Source organism: Giraffa tippelskirchi, chromosome 7, assembly GCF_054371585.1.
Source record: "Giraffa tippelskirchi isolate mGirTip1 chromosome 7, T2T-mGirTip1v1.2.pri, whole genome shotgun sequence".
In the NCBI taxonomy this organism is placed as follows: Eukaryota; Metazoa; Chordata; class Mammalia; order Artiodactyla; family Giraffidae; genus Giraffa; species Giraffa tippelskirchi.
In genome coordinates, this window is record NC_137281.1 from 126111934 (window position 1) to 126129804 (window position 17871).

Sequence of the window (17871 nt, forward strand, 5' to 3'; positions counted from 1 at the left end):
AGAAATGTCAGAGATTTCCCAAAACCTTTACTAGAAAGGTGACACCTTCATTAGAAAGGTGAAAGAATTTGATCCCAGGTCACACAGCAAGTGAGTAGCAAACCTAAGACAGGAACTTAGGTTTACTGGCTCCTTTCACCCGATTATCATATTTGGAGGCGTCCTTATTGTTAGTGTTGCTGAAATACTACCTTGCATTCATATAGCTCTTAGTGCTACATTAATTTCTATATTACAATCTCTCCTTTTGGCCCAGTTGTGTGCTGGAGACAATAAATGCAATTGTTCTCCCTGTAAGGATGAGAAGATTGCAACTCAAGAAGACACATAGTAGTCTATGACGGAGTCAAGACCAAAACCCGGTTTTCCCAACTCCCTCTCCCTGGCTGTTGTTTCCACAATGCTATCCTGTTTGTCTTAGAGCCTTCTGTCAGTGAAGTGAAAACAAGTGCGAGACACCAGAATTTAAAAGACGGCTCATTAAAAATAAACAATTACATTATTTTGTAGGTACAGACATGAAATACTCAAATCTCTGTCTCCTGCCCTTCTAGCAATTTAAACGTTAAAGCGAGTTCTCCAGTTCTACACAAATTCACAGCAATTAAAACCTTGCGCTCTTAGGGTGCTGCTTTCCTAACAAATGTACCCTTATCAAATTGAAACAAAAATTTAAATACATAAAATCGAAGGGAAAAGGAAAAAACTCTCTGCGGTCCCCCCCCCCCCCCCGTTTCTGGCCCACATTTATCTCTTTTTTCCTGAGTTTCTCAAGCCAGGGGCACATGGCCAAAGGCTATTGGAAATGGCACGTATTCCAAAGAACACCCAACCGACTAGTGGGTGGACCGCGCAGCACCCCGGGAGAGGATGACTCGAATTCCAGACCTAGTCCCCTCTAGTCTCCATCCCGGTGTTGCTCTAAGAAGCTCCCAAATCTTGAGGTGGTTTCAGTCACTGCAAAATGGGAGGACTGAGTCAGCCTGTGCACCGAGATGAACTTGAACTTGAGGCTGTACTCATTCTTTGCATATTTAAATCCATGTGAATTTAAAACTATATATATACATCTCATTACATAGCCTCGTCAGAAGTAGCATCCCCCTCTCCGTCGTTCGGGGGGCCGCGACAGGCCACTGCACAAGTCTGTGGGCGGATCAACACGCTAACAAAAGGCCGCTGCGAAGAACTCGCCGACTCGCCCCCGCGCCCCCGCGGTCCGCGCAGTTCCTAACTCTGGCGGCCCCGCCACCTGCTCCCGGCAGCCAATGGGGCGCACGGGGGGCGGCCGGGGCGGAGCGAGGCTACAAAAGGCCGCACGCCAGGCCACCCCGCTGCGGGCGCGCTCTCTGGAGGCTCGGGCGGAGGCGGCCGAGCTCCGGATACGGTCGGCGTGAGGACCAGGCGGGCACGGGGCGATGCTGCGGGTGCGGTGTCTGCGCGGCGGGAGCCGCGGCGCCGAAGCGCTGCACTACATCGGGTCTCGGGTGCGTGCGCCGCCGCCTCGTCGGGCGGCCGCGTGCTCACCCCCTCTCCTTCCCTCGCTGTCCCCCGCCAGCTTTGCCCGACCGTGTCCTTTCTGGGCCCCCTCGGAAGCTCCTCTTCAAGAGCCTCCGCAGCCTGCCGGGAGCTCGGCGGTGTCCCTGGGGAAGGGGGCGTGCGTTGGGGCCACACCCGGTGGACACTGCGGCTGTCTGAGCAGGGGGCGCCGCCCTCCCCAGCTGGATGGGGGTGGGGTGACAAGCAACACCTCTGAGTGAAAGGGTGGGCTCGGGGGTGAGGGTGGGCTCGGGGGTGGGGGGCTCAGTGCTCGGGGTGGGCAGAGAGCTGGGCAGGCGTGTAGAGCGGACGGACGGGAGAAGGGGCGGAGTGGGGCTCGGGGACACAGGGGGAGCGAGCAGGCCCGTTCCAAGTGTAACATGGAGTCCTGAGACGCGAGAGGAGTCGGAGCGAGTTCGATCTTTATCCAGATTTCTGTCCGGTCCTGCCCTCTGCTTCCCTGGTATGCAGGCACGCGCCTGCAGACCCTCCCTAGCTCCTGGGGCTGGAATAGTCGGGCAGTTTGGCTCCCCCCGCAACTGGCTTCAGAACAGCTGTCACTGCCTCTTGTTTTGGTCTCCAACCTGGCTCCCCTCCTGTCTCCTTCCTAAGACTTGTAACAAAGATTTGGGGGCGGGGGGAGGGCGAGGTTTGTCTTGTGTATGAGGAACTCTCCTTCCTTTACAATTTATAGGCTCTACATTTTCAAAAGGCTTTCATGAACTTCTTAGATCTCCTTTCCAGTCATTTAAATTTGTACCTGGGATAGTTAATCCTTATCTTGGCTAGGGTACTATGGACCATCTGCAAAATGCAGCCTGTGGCACTTGGTCACTCTCTCATAACTGCCGGTGCCAAAGAATGTGAAGTGTATGTCAGGGAGGACAAATTTATGGCTTGAAACTGATTATTCTAAAAGATACAGTCCTTTACAAATGCTTCTGTATTTTCATTTGAGGAGGTGGGGGAAACTCTAATATTAGTAACCTTTGATCTGGAGGGGAAGGAGGCTCCCTGCCCCAGCTGGACTTGGCAGGGAGGTTGCTTTCCGTGGCTTTCTGGGAAGAAGGGTGACACATCACTCACAGAAGAAGTGCTTCAAGCTTGATTGCAGAAAACTATTATGAGATATAAATGGGGGTGTATGGTCTTTAGGGACAAAATATTCTGAGGAGTTTTAAAGAGTTATTCCAACTAACAAAATAGGTTTAAAAGTACATGTATAAATAAACAGGAAAGTACAATCTCCTGTAACCCCACTACCCACCTATAGGCTAACATCTCAGTTTACATTCTCTGCAAAGATTTTAAATGCCTGACTGTGTTAGCCTGGGTTTTCATCCCATCTCTGCTTCTCCCTTGCACAAGTACTGTACAGGACCACACAATAATCTCTTCTTTGTTCTTGGAAGCTTGGAAGAACTGTAACAGGATGGGTGCAGCGAACTTTCCAGAGCACCCAGGCAGCTGCGGCTTCCTCCCGGAATTCCTGTGCAGCTGATGACAAGGCCACTGATCCTCTGCCCAAGGACTGCCCTGTCTCCTCTTTCAACGAATGGGACCCCTTAGAGGAAGTGATCGTGGGCAGAGCAGAAAATGCCTGTGTTCCACCGTTCACTGTGGAGGTGAAGGTAAAGCAAGGGTTTTCCATATCTGCCTGGGTTCACTGTCTGCGGTCTGGCTTCTGCCCCCTCTCCTCTGGAAATGCATTCTCTCTAGTTTACCCAGGACCACCCAAGTCCAGTGGCCGATGTTACCTTACTTGGCATCTCTGCAGTATTTGACATCATTTACTCCAGGGATTACTCCCTCCTTCAGGTTCCTCAAGACCTTTTCTGGGGGTGGGGGAGTGGATATTAGTTTTTTCACTGTTTCTCACATCACCTTCTTTTACTGTCTATAATGTTGGGGTTGAACCTAATTTCACTTTAGCTGTTCTCACGGTTTCATTCCACACCTCCACTCTGGTCCAGATCTCTCTCCAGAATTCTGTCCATAGGAACACGCTAAATTCCTTATTGGATGTTGCCACCGGACCTCAAACGTGGCACATGTGAGTTCAGCTACCAGCCACTCTGCAAAACTGGGGCCTTCTTCATTCCTTTCTTTCAGGTTTTAGCATTCTTACTTATTCAAGCTAAACATCAAAGAATCACCTTTATTTCTCCTTCAGTCACATCCTGCACATCCATTCTCCAAGATCTAACAAGTCTTTTGTCAAAATGAACCTTAACTCCATCTCGCTGCTACTACCTTAGGTCAGGACCTCATCTGCTGCCTGAACTGTTGCAGTTAACTCCTAACTGTATGTGTGTGTGTTAGTCCATCAGTCGTGTCCGACCCTTTGTGACCCCGTGGATTGTAGCCCACCAGGCTCCTTTGTCCATGTGATTTTCCAGCAAGAATATTGGAGTGGGCTGCCATTTCCTTCTCCAGGGAATCTTCCCAACCCAGGGATCGAACCCAGGTCTCCCACATTGCAGGCAGATTCTTTACTATCTGAGCCACCAGAGAAGTTAACTCCTAACTGGTCTCCCTTATTTGCTGTACTCTCTAAAGCACCTCCAGCTTCTGTCAGAGTGATTTTTTAAAACCAAAATTCAGTGTTGTTACTCATCTGCTTCTGTCAGTCCTCTATTTTGCCAGCCTCTCGCCTCTTAATAATTTCCCCCAGTTTTCAGCAGACTTTTTAAGATAACCATATGAACAACCAAACTAGACTACTCACTGTTCCCCAAACAAGCCTCAGGCCTTTGCTCCCACATAGAACTCTCCCACATACCTTCCTGCACTCCTTTTGTCTGCAGTTTAAACCTCCTCCTCTTCCTTCCTAGTTCCCATGGCACCTCCCACGAAGCCTTGCAAGATTTCCCTGGCAACAAGTAATATCTTCCCTTTTAAAAACTCTTAGCGCTTTTTATCTGTAATATTTTTATGACTAGAGCCTCTGTGGGCTGGTGTTCTAGTTGTATATGGCATAACAGTTCCATCCACACTGCAGGCACAGTCTAGGCTTCCATTAATAATAGGTTATGAATATTATCTTTGGTATATTTAAATTCCTCCTGAATGTTAACATATTATTTGTAATGTGGGTTGAGGAATTAAACAGAAATCATCATCATCATCAGATATGTTGCCTATCTTTATCAGGGCTCCAGAGTTATTAGCACAAAAGAACTTCCTTTCCATCTGGAGAGAGAGGATATTTATGATGTTTATGTTTAGCAACTGAGATTGTTGCTCTGTATCTTATGGTAACTAACTGGCAAGGCAGTTGAATTCAAGTGCCAGGAGAGGGAAGGGAAAAACAGTGACCAAGTGCTGGACAATTAGGAAGTCTTCCTAAAGGAAGAAAATAATTCTTGAGTTAGACCTTGAAGAGAAGGCTTCTGATTGTTCTGAAACTACCTTTGGTTCTGATATGTGAAATTTGATGAACAGATTAATTTATGTACCATCCACATGATTTAAAAAGGCATGATCTTTTAAAAATCTTTTCTTAGAAGGACTTCTCACCCCCTAACCATTTTAATTGTGTTGGTCGCTTAGTCGTGTCCGACTCTTTGCGACCCCATGGACTGTAGCCCACTAGGCTCCTCTGTCCATGGAATTCTCCAGGCAAGAATACTGAAGTGGACTGGGTGAAATTAAATTTCAAATTCAGGTGTAGTTTATCCTTCTATTTGTCTTTAGAATAATTGACTTTTATATCATGTGATCTTATGGAATCGGACTTCTAAGACATTATTTTGAGTTCTTTGTCATTTGATTTATGATCTTATATTTTGGAATTTCATGGGCTTTTGGAAGGTGTGCTAGGCTAAAGTGAGGAGACCAGGATTGAATTAGTTATTTGACAAAAGCTTATTAGCTAATCTCAATTAATCATCTGTTTGACCTTGAGATCTTGATTCCACAAATTTCTAGGCCTCACTAAAACGAAGATATTAAATGGTTTGCTATCCATCCAATGAGATTAAATAAGAAGGTAAAGGGTTAAAGTTAATTATTTTTAAAGGAAAAAACTACAGCTCATTATAGTTGTATGGATGCAGTTTGCCAAGTCCATTGAGGATGTAATGATTGTAAATAATAGTAGCACTAGCAGTACTGATTTCATTCATTTCTCTGGTTATTTCTGCTTTATGCCACATATGAAACTAGGTATTGAGAGAGAAAAAATTAAATCTTAAGACTAGAAGGCAATGTCTTACCTTCTAGTTGGAGGAAAATGACAGCTATATAAAGCAGTTTGGGACCAGTAAAATATAAAATAATGTAGTAAATTATAGGTAGTTTTAGCATAAGATATGCTGGAAGATATAAGTGCTAGAGAAATGTTATGGGAACGAGGAACATAGTCATCAAGAAGCACAAGTTTTGAAAGCTATATGGCTTTTTATTCTGCAAAACATAGCGAATACTTTTGATCAAATATGTGCTTTTTGTTTTGCTTTTTTTTTTAATAATGCCCTTGATAAAAAGACTAAATTGTAAAAATATAAAGTCGATCAAGGTTAATGTAATGTAAGTTTGCAGCTGGATAAATAATAAGTTTCTATTGAGATTTCCTAACCTTCCAAAGATGGTGTTTAAAATTTATTTGGCAAATACCTCTGAAGGATTTTAGGCTCTGAATGACTATCCAGTTTCTAGGAATACAGCCACATCTCTGCAATAGATTATTAAAAAAATCACATGCTAAGCATTTAGCTTAGTGTTTTGTTTTTTAATCTTGCAGACACTTGGTAAATGATTGCTAACTCATTTATCAGGGTTCTAAAGGAAGTGTAAATAATTTCCAACTATCTCTTGGAAAATGTAGTCTGGCCTGATCATTTAGACTTTGTCCAACCTTTAGCCAGAGTTTGAGCTACACAAGAGAATTCACACTTGTTCAAATAACTTTTTTTCTCCCAGGAAAGTTTACTTTATGTTTATCAAACAAGCTCCACTCTGCACAAATAGTCACATGGGCTACTCTGGAATGTGTCCAGTGAGACAACACGGCTGCGCCTCTGCTGTTACCCAGGGTAAAACTTTCAAAGGCTTCTTGTCCCCTGGTGGATTGTAAGAGATGTGCCTGGCATGAGAAGGAGGAAGCAGTGAATGGATGAGTAGTACCAGGATGTGTCTGAGAGGAAAATAAAGAGCTATTATTATCCTCTCCTCTGCTTGCCACTGCAGGACTTCCTAGGAGTAGAAAACAGTCGAGTGCTCTTAATTTGTTTTTTTTTTTAAAGAGTGGATTGATCTTAAAAAGTACTCACATTTTTAATTTTGATAACATTGTTTATGGGCCAGAATTTGAGCTTATTGTTTGTCTATAGATCTTCAAAATGAAAGCAACTAAGGGATCCTTTAGACAGGGCTTGCCAAGCTTTTTCTGTACAGGGCTAGATAATTGTTTCAGGCTTTGTACACCATAGGTCTCTGTCACAGCTACACACTCTCAACTCTGCCACTGCAGTGCAAACCCACCCCAGACAATGTGTAAATGAATGCGTGTGTGTCTGTGTTCCATAAAACTTTATCAACAAAAAACAGGCAACAGTCCAGGTTTGGCCCATGGGCTTTAGTTTGCCAGCCCCTGTTTTACATCTTCACTGGCTTCTCCCTATTTGCTAAAGACCTGTTTTTCAGATTTTTAGTCCATCTCCAGTAGGCCCAGCTCCAGCCTAATTGATGTGAACCTAGATGTTGAACTGACAAGAGGCAGGTCTGCTTCCATATGTTTGATATTTATCAGGCTGAGATGAAAGTGGAAGTAGAGACATAAAATCTGGAAAAGATATGGTCTTTGACATTAAAGAGCTAGATATCTAGACAGTCTTATCTCATTACCCAATTTCCCCTTCTTTATGGCACTTAACCACTGTCTGAAATTGTCTGATTGGTGACGGAAACCTTATAGGACATGATTAGGACTCGTAGTTTTCTGGTTAGTCAATAATACAAACATTGTAAAAACACTAGCTTACATTTTTTAAAAACTTAAGACATACAAATGTACATTGCTTTGCCAATTTTTTGATGAAGGTCCAAGGCTTTTTTTAGCATTTGGATCTTCTGATTGGAATTCTGCTTTTTCTGTCTTGATAAATTATATCCATATGCATCCCCTACATTCCCCAACATATTTCTTTAATTTGACTGAGAACTTGGCACGGGCAAAACAATCTGAACACAAAAGCCTTCAGAGTTTTATACTTTTGAAAACCAGCATTTTACAGTTGTTGTTACCTACCCTAATTCAATAGTAATTTTTGGCAATTGAGCATTTTAAAAACATTTCAACTTCTTTCCATTCAGTTGTCTTTTAATATGTATATATAGCCCTTGGACACTTCCTAAATGTTAAGCTTTTTTTTTTCTCAGCTACTTAAAAATTTGTGAATTTGCTTATCAGATCACTTCTTTTTATGGTGAAAGACCTGAAGCAATTGAAGAGCTTGGATGGACTGGGGAGAGAAGAATTGTGGTGGGGAGAGACATGTTGGCGGGGAAGGATAGGAAACACTAAAAGCAGACTTGTATTGCTGCACAGTTTTGTCAAGTGGTGATTCTGTTGAATGAGAAAATAATCACGAATGGATTTTTAAGAGAAACAAAGCATATTTGAGAGCATGTCCCTAACCTTTAAGGGAGCAGTGTCTTATTTTTCTACAAAGTGTCCTGAAGTGCTGTTTTTTAGACAAAATTCTGGGATGCATGGACAGCCCATGGTTTTATCTTCTATAAGTGTGTTTTTATTCTCTTTATCTATTCTGTTTGTTCTCTTACTTGACTTCATTGCAACTGTCCATTAGGAGCACCATGTCCTATTTTGTTTATGCAGCACGTGAACACTGGCCCAAGAACATTCCAAGCCCTTGTGAGGGCAGACATGCTGTGCGTGGTAAGGCATGAGATCTCAGGCAGAAGGAAGAAGAGCTATCAAAACACCAAGAGAATTTAGAGATCTTCATTCAACAAATATTGATTATCTCCCCAGAGAGTCAATCAAGTGTGCTTGTTTCAGGGGATGAACACTAGACCAGATGTAGTCTCAGTCTTAGTTCTTTTAAGTTATACAAATTATTGTTCACAACCTATGAACCTATTTTGAGTTGTATTTTTTTCCTGTTAAGTTTCATTTACTTTCTTCTGGTTCTAGGCCAACACATATGAAAAGTACTGGTCTTTTTACCAAAAGTATGGGGGCAGTTATTTTCCCAAAGATCATTTGAAAAAGGCTGTTGCTGAAATTGAAGAAATGTGCAATATTTTAAAAATGGAAGGAGTGACAGTGAGGAGGCCTGACCCCATTGACTGGTCACTGAAGTATAAAACTCCTGATTTTGAGTCTACGGGTAAGTCATGTTGAATATTTAAACTGCTAGTGTGTAACGTTTTTTTTTTTTCTCAATGTGTAAGGGGAAAGCTCTGATTATGTCTCAGAGATTCCTTTGTTTTAATAATCTTTCGAAACTTTAAAGATTATTTAGGGACAGTTTAATTCTTTTTGGTAAGATTGAGATGTACACATTCTCAACTCCATTGTAAATCTAGAGTCCCCTTAAAAGAAGCAGAAGTTTTTCTAAACTTCCTGAGCATTTCTTTTCATAATAAAAATGGATTCCATTTTAATTTTCCTCAAGAACAGAAATTAAAAGGGGAACAGAACATGGTGGGAATACATTCACTACAAATTAGGGATCCCTGCACACCCCTAGTTTACTGCTTACCACTCCATGTACATCAGCAGCAGGAGACCAATCCTAGAAGTGCCTTGAATGCAAGAAAAAAAATCATGAGCAAAGAACATGAAAAACATGGGCCAGGTTTTCATCTTGTAGTACTGATATTCCCTGAAAAACACTGTTAGGAGTTACAAAAGGTGAAAAACTTGGTGGTTCAATATCTTTTCAAACAACAGGTGCTTTTTTTTATTTTCCTTTTTCCCTTCCTTTTTTCTTTTTTTGGCTTCATCATCCCCATACAGAATTCATGTTAACATTACCTAGCATCTATCATTTAATATTTTTTCATCTGCATGTAATTATATATATTATACACATGTAAGTTTTCTGTAATTTTTATTTATTTATTTTTTTACCAAAGAAAGGGATCATATTATATAGACTTTTCTGTCTTGGAAATCAGCATCACTGAGGTTGCTCTGGAATTTTCTGGCTTAACAGGTTTATATGGTGCGATGCCTCGAGACATCCTGATAGTTGTGGGAAATGAGATTATCGAGGCTCCCATGGCCTGGCGCTCTCGCTTCTTTGAGTACCGTGCATACAGAGCAATTATCAAAGACTACTTCCGCCGTGGGGCCAAGTGGACGACGGCTCCTAAGCCCACAATGGCTGATGAGCTTTATGACCAAGTAAGTCCTCAATTGTAGGAAAGCTTATTAGTAACTTTTCTAAATAATCCACAGAGACTGAGAGATTATCTGTTACCTTTTATTTATTATGTATTTTAGAAACTGAGATCACCTACTTTTAATAAATGATTGTCTTATGATGAAAATAAGAGTAAATGATATTGTGATAATAATAGCTAACACTTATTGTTGTTTACCATGTGCCAGATCTTGAGCTAAGCACTTTATTTACCTCTTCAGTCCTATTTATTTTTCACAACCCTATGAGGGAATAGTTTCATTCCATTACAGGGAAGAATACTTGCCTAAAGGCATGTAGCTATTCATTGGTGGAGACAGAAGAGTCACTAGGCTGAACTTCAGCCTCTTCTACAAAAAAGAATTTGGTTTGTAGGCCATATTACAGTAAAAGGAAGCATATATGTCCCTTATTAGATCACTATTTGATCACTTACGCAAAGAATCAAAAAGTCAAAATTTCTTTAAACCCTCTATGAGTTTAAAGACAGAAGTGAGTGGGACTTGCCTGGTTAAGTGGTTAAGACTTCAGTGGTTAAGACTCCGTGCTTCCAAGATCCCACATGCTGCATGGAGTAGCCAAAAAAGTAAAAAAAAAAAAAAAAAAACAAAGACAGAAGTAAGTAATGAATGTGTTACCCAATATACACACCCAGTCAGATTTAGTTGGGGATGCATGGCAATTCATTTTATGGTATGAGTTAGGCTCAGGGCCAAATTCCTTTTCTAAAAAAACAGAATGGCTTCATCCTGTTGATTTTCAATACTGTGGATAGCTTCATAAGACAACGTATGGGTTATGGAATCTTTTCATCTGTATTCCTCTGTATCACTTGCTTCCAAGTACTGAATATCAGAAACTTGTCTCGACTAGTTTTTAAATTTCTTTGTTGTTGGTTTTGTTTATTTTGGTTTGCTTAGCATAGGCCTACATCTTCCCAGGCATGTTTTAGTCTATAACAGGGTAGTAATATTGGGGGAAATGATGACATTGAACTAATTTCTTAATGATAAAGGCCCTATGAATCATTTCCTCATGAACCAATGCCTTGTGTATGTTCGTTCTTGTTCCAATTAGGATTACCCCATCCATTCTGTAGAAGACAGACACAAATTGGCTGCTCAGGGAAAGTTTGTGACAACTGAGTTCGAGCCATGCTTTGATGCTGCTGATTTCATTCGAGCTGGAAGAGATATCTTCGTACAAAGAAGCCAGGTTGACAAAGGCTGCCTTGGAAATTTCTCACTTTCCTATTATAAATTTCCAAATTAAAATACTTTCACCCTGTTTTTACTTACCTAAACACAGAACCAAATTTTTACAGGCTTATGTCTCTCTGTCTCTATTTTCAGGTTACAAACTACATGGGCATTGAATGGATGCGTAAGCATCTTGCTCCAGACTACAGAGTGCACATTATTTCCTTTAAAGACCCCAATCCAATGCACATTGACGCCACTTTCAATATCATTGGGCCTGGTCTTGTGCTTTCCAACCCGGACCGACCATGTCACCAGGTAGGGGAGTTCTTAGGACTCTGAAAAACGAATAGAGTCTGGCAACTGAAGGACTTGCCACTTTTATGTTTAGCACTTCCATGATTCCTAATGGTTCTAAATGACAGAATCAGCAATGCTCAATATTATTATGATCAAACACTGGATTGCTTATGTTACATTTACTACAGGATGTCCAACACAGAAATATACAGTTGTAATTGTGATAATTAGACTTTAACTCTGGCTGCTTGCTGCTGTCAGAGCCTCAATTTGTGCGTTTGTGTGTGTTTTTATTGAACAGAGTAGTATTAACTCATAACTTGCAGTTGAGGTTCCTCAGCAGCTGAATTGCAAACAAGATGACCTCTGCATGTCTGGGATCACACCACTGTGTAGTGGGTGTCTTCTTCCCTCTCCAGTGGGGACCCTTTCAGCCCCCCACCTCCACCCTGCAGGGAGGAATGGAGCCGCTGCTCCTGCAGCCTCCTACCTCTGCCCACTACCCTCTACTTCCAATTGGGCAGTGAGTGATTTTGTGTTATTTCTGGGTTGCAGTACACCACTGTGAAATTAACTGTTTTACCATATCACTGTTCATTTCCATTCCATATGTTTAGACTCGATGACAACAATTACCTATTCATTTCATTTTATATAAATTATACATATTAAATATTTTAAGACATAATTTATTGACATACTAAGTGGGTATGTGATCATAGGGATGGGTGGGTTGTAATAGGTCACTAAGGACAGTTATGGTTCTTTGGGAGTACACTCCTAACATCTGTTTTTTTATACCATGATCACAGATGCAAAGTGACAGACTAAAGTAGATGGACTATGGGTTTGACATAGTCATATTCTGTGTTCTTATAAATAGGAACTATTTTCATTTTCTTTGATGAGAATTTCTGGAAAGTGTCTTTGGTTTTTTCAAATCTCTGAAACCTGTGAAAAGCACAAGAATATTTTTTAAAGCTTTTAACTTTCCTCTTACTTTTTTAACTTTAATCTGGCAATCTGAGGATTTTGTGTATATTTTAACTAAGATTCAGACAAAATCATCCAAATGTTTTGAAATTTTAATTTTTTAATTTTGGCATTTGAGAAGACAGATTCTCAAAAAGAACTGTTAATCATAAGGACTATCAGAGAATAAGAATAAGAATAGTATCTATTAAAGATTTAAGTCTCTTTGGATTTGGGGGGTTTTTTTGGTCTTACAGATTGATCTTTTCAAGAAAGCAGGATGGACCATAGTTACTCCTCCAATACCAGTCATCCCAGATGGTATGTTTACTTTTGTATACTCATAGCCTACAATGATTACTTCAGTGGCCAAGAATCTTTCACCTAGAGATAGCAGCCCACATATTAGCAATTTAGAATGTTTTCCCAGTAAGGAATAAATTGGCGCTTGGGGCTACAGGTACTAGAACAAGGCTAGACTTGTGTTCACAACCTCTCCTTCCATAGAAAATAAAAGTGAAAATACAGGAAAAATCAGTATAAAACAACATCACGGAAAGCAAGAAACAACTTTCTAAAGACAACAAGGTGAAATCCAAATGTGTGTTGATTCATAACTTTTACAGATAGCCTTAGGATTAAAATAAAACTTCACAGGGAGACTGAAATACTGGAAGAATTGAACTGTCAGTTGAATATTCTTCACTTTCGAATCTTCTTTGCTTTAACCAAGAATGGCAGCAGACATGATTTAACAGTTGTCGCTATTTTTAGATCACCCACTCTGGATGTCCTCCAAATGGCTTTCCATGAATGTCTTAATGCTAGATGAAAAGCGTGTTATGGTGGATGCCAATGAGGTCCCAATTCAGAAGATGTTTGAAAAGCTGGGTATGTACAATAAATGAAACACGTTGCCATATTTGAAAATATTAAATGATAAGAAGTGACATGATAGGTCTGATGTGTGATTTAGCAAATTAAATTTCTATTCTTTTTAGAAGTACCACATTATTATTTCATAGATGGACAGTATATTTGTTTCTCACAGTCACAACCTCAAAAGGTTGGAAATGCATCCCGGGCTCCTTAGATACCCCTTGGCAATAAGTGTATCAATCTTCTGTGTCTTACCTAACCTCCTGGTGCCCAAGGGTGGAGAATTACCCCTTTGCAGATGAGCACATAGATGGTCTGTCTCTTTCCCAAGTAAGAAATTGTTGGACTTCGATGGTGGCTCAGTGGTAAAGAATCCGCCTGCCAGTGCAGGAAACACGGGTTCAATCCCTGATCCAGAAAGATCCCACTTGCCACGGAGCAACAAGCCAGTGCAGTACAACTACTGAGCCTGTGCTCTAGAGCCTGGGAGCTGCAACTACCGAAGCCAGCACACTCTAGGGCCCATGCTCTGCAACAGGAGAAAACACCCCAGTGAGAAGCCTGACTGAGCATCACAACTAGAGAGTAACCCCCATTCACCACAACTAGAGAAAAGCGCTCACAGCTACGAAGACCCAGGACAGCCAAAAAAATTATTTTAAAAAAGAAATCGTTGGGATCCTTTAAAAGTAATTTAATTGGCATTATGTATTTTAAAGGACATATAAGGATACAAATACAGAAGTAACTTAGATAAGCACTGTGAACAAACAAACAGAGAAGGCAATGGCACCCCACTCCAGTACTCTTGCCTGGAAAATCCCATGGATGGAGGAGCCTGGCAGGCTACAGTCCATGGGGTCGCTAAGTCGGGCATGACTGAGCGAATTCACTTTCACTTTTCACTTTTGTTCATTGGAGAAGGAAATGGCAACCCACTCCAGTGTTCTTGCCTGGAGAATCCCAGGGACGTGGGAGCCTGGTAGGCTGCCGTCTGTGGGGTCACACAGAGTCGGACACGACTGAAGCGACTTAGCGGTGAACAAACAAATGAAATAAAGAGTGTCAGTAAATCATTTTGAACTAAAAAAACAGGACTAGTTGTTATTTGGGTGGGAGTTTGGTTTTCCTGGTATTCAAAATTTAGATCAGTTATTCTATACTGAGAAAAGTGTTGAAAGAAAGAATTTGCATATGGCTGTTATTAGGGTGCAGAAGTGTGTGTGTTTATCACTCTGTGTCATTCTATTTGACATATCCTAAGTGTTAAATAAAGCCAGGTAGTACACTTGTTGAAATCAAGTCATGTTTTATGTGTTATATTTCAGGTGTGCTACTCAGAAGAGATTGTTTGCTTTTTTGAAACATCTCTCTTTAAAGAAGTATCAGTCAAAAAGGATTAGCCTATTAGTTTTAGATTGAACCCAACCTAATTATTTCACCCCTAATGCTATGCCACTTTTCCCCTCTCGCTTTTTTTAATTGCTTAAGTTTCCTTATCCATTAAGATTTTATAGTTTCTCAACCTAAAATATTATAAAGTACCAAATATTTGATTTTTAACTTTAAAAAATTTTTATTATTTATTTGACATGCTGGGTCTTTGTTGCTACATGGGCTTTTTTCTAGTTGCAGTGAGCAGGGGCTATTCTCCAGTTGCAGTGCGCTGGCTTCTCATTGTGGTGGCTTGTCTTGTTGCAGAGCACGGGCTCTAGGGCGCACGGTCTTCAGTAGTTGCGGCTCCTGGGCTCTAGAGCACAGGTTCAGTAGTTGTGCACAGGCTTAGTTGCTTCATGGCAAGTGGGATCTTCCCAGACCAGGGATCAAACCCGTGTCTCCTGCATTGGCAGGCGGATTCATTACCACTGAGCCACCAGGGAAGCCATATAATTTTATTTTTAATAAAATCTTTTTGAACATAGGGAACTTGTTAAAGCAAATTGAATTCTCTCCAATTTAGGGCTAATAGGGCTATAGCCATCTGACTAAGATAGGTATGTCTATCAGGAAACATATGCTTGTGGTTAAAAATCCTATTTTTATTCTTCAAAGTCCTGCTCAGTCTCACTTTCTCAGGAAAGGCTTTCCAGATGACTCATGCTGCCTTTCTGACTATACCAATGGACCCTTTTTAGCAACTCTGTAGCTTAGCTTCCCTCTCAAAATAATGGGTTCCTGGAGAGAGAGGAGAATAGATTTTTTTTTTCAATCCAATTATGCCAAACACAAGAGATTCTCCCTAAATGCCATTGGTTGCTTGCACCATGTACATCATCACCATGTTAATACAGATGGTGCCAGATTAAACTAATTGGCTGAAATGCTTTGGCACCTGTATGGCCATACCACACAGATGAGCTCTGTTCCACTATTTCCTTGAGGTGGCTTGGTTGAGCTAATTGTGTCAGATAAATTCTGCTTATATGTGAGTAGGTAAAGTCAACTTTTCAAGGTGACTAAAATTTCCTTTTTCCCTAAATTGACATGGTAAAAATAGAAACAGTCTAACCGAGTAGTTAAAGCATAGTTCTAAAAGGACTTAACATTTTACTACTTGGATTGTTTTTGAACATTTTCAGATATGTCTGCTTATGAAACCTGTTGACTTGTGAATAGTCAATAGAACAAAATAGACTTCAGAGTTTCTGCTGACTTTCTGGTGAAGGTTTTATATTAGCAGTGGAATAGATTAGATGAAATATAATTGGTGAAAATAAAAATCTAAAGACTATCCTAGGTTGGGGTAGATTTAAGGGTTAAAACAGCAGGATTCCTATCCATTTTTAGGCTCACTTGTATAGAATCTTCACACGAGTCCATCTAACTGGCCACATCTCTCTCTTTCCATGCAGGTATCAGTACCATTAAGGTTAACATTCGTAATGCCAATTCCCTGGGAGGAGGCTTCCACTGCTGGACCTGTGATGTACGTCGCCGGGGCACCCTACAGTCCTACTTTGACTGACAAGGCCTGCTGGGGCTTGGGGCTTTGCTTCAGATAAACCTAGGAAGCTTAGGGATAAGGTTCATTCTCCTGCTTTAAAAAGTGCATCAACTGTAGTGCTTTAAACAATCATATTTTTAACAGGGGTCTTAAGCCTGGGTTCTTTTTATTACTTTTCTCTGATAAAAGGAAAATAACTTGTGTTAGGTCTTACTCTGTACTCCTAAATTTTTACTGTTTGGCTTCAAGCATAAAAATTTGGTGAATGTCTACCAAAACAAAAATTAGTCATTTGAGTAACGTGGCCACTAATACATTTAACCGTCTACCTCTGTTTTTAATTTTCTTTCCATAAGGCAGCTTGAAATGTTGGTCCTAATCTTCACTTTTGTTTTTCCTTTTTGCTAAACTTGTGAATGTTTGTATCACTTCTTTTTTCTAAATGAAAGACTCAGAATGTATACAGATATTAAGTAGAACCAGATAATTGTCTCTTTTTCTAATCAGGAATTCTGTTCATTTTTAATTTTTCGTTTTAAAAAATAACCTAGACTATGCAAACATTTAAGTGAATTTTCCATGAATATTTTTAATCTTCTCATCTCAACATTGGTGATATTTGCTACTAAAAACCTTTTCATACAACTTACCTCATTTCAAGTGATTTATTCTCATCTCTTTTTTTTTCTGTTCAAAATTTTACAGAAATATTTAGTGCAATAGGCTATAACTATAAGTTACAATTCCTAAATTTTAATGTTCAGTATCTAATGGATACTTTGGTAATCTAAGATTTGTTTACAGATGTGCACATTATTTAAAGCACAGACTTTAAAAGCATTAAAAAAAAAACCTAATGGAGGTAAAACCTATATGTTATGTGAAATTTTAATGTTGGATACTGTACATGTATTTTTATTCTAATAAACTTTTGTGTTACAGAATGGATTTTATCAGTCTAATTATTTTAAGCGTAACTAAGTTATGGGAATTAGCTCTTGGAACAGAATTCTAATGTGTTGGATTAATCGATACATTCATCCCCAGTAGATAAAAATGTAAACCTAATACTTGTATTCAGAAATGTGTAGCAGTCAGATTTCATTTATTGAGTAATCCAATCATTCAACAATTGAATATCTTCTGAATAAAAGGGACTAGGCTCTGGAAGAGGATAAAGTCTCCATTCTCAAGATGCTCAATATTTTGACCTATGAAAAATCGGTGGAGGTGGGGGCAGGGGGAAGTAAACTTTGAAAGGGCTTCCATCATGCCCTCGATTCCTGGTGTCTTTTTTCCATACACCACAGCAATACCTGCCCATTCTACACTTGGACTAAATCCTGCTTTAGAAACCTTACAATCCTGTGGATTGGTGCACATTTAGGGTATATATTCCCAAGTCTAAATACTACTCAGCAATTCTATTACACACCCCTCCACATTCTCCTCAGTGGCTATTCCAAACTTTCACTTTATTCTCTTATCCGATCACATTGTTTCATCTTTCACAGAGGAAACAGAGGCCATTGGCTTTTCGGCTCCAAGCCTCTATAGGTTTACCTGCATTTGCATCCCCTGGTCAAATTCTTTTTTCTCCTTGCCTGTACTAGCTAAGCTTCTAAAGAGAAAAGTCATGTCT

At 40.4% G+C, this 17871-nt stretch overlaps 1 protein-coding gene across 1 annotated transcript; it reads left to right on the forward strand.

The window, feature by feature from the left end:
- Positions 1-1336: 1336 nt before the first annotated feature.
- GATM (glycine amidinotransferase) lies at positions 1337-17173 on the forward strand. Its single transcript, XM_081511430.1, has 9 exons — positions 1337-1487; positions 2952-3170; positions 8699-8894; positions 9726-9916; positions 11013-11150; positions 11288-11452; positions 12664-12727; positions 13181-13297; positions 16138-17173. Exons 1-9 carry the CDS (start codon positions 1419-1421, stop codon positions 16248-16250), a joined length of 1272 nt encoding a protein of 423 aa, XP_081367556.1. The 5' UTR covers positions 1337-1418; the 3' UTR covers positions 16251-17173.
- Positions 17174-17871: the final 698 nt, after the last annotated feature.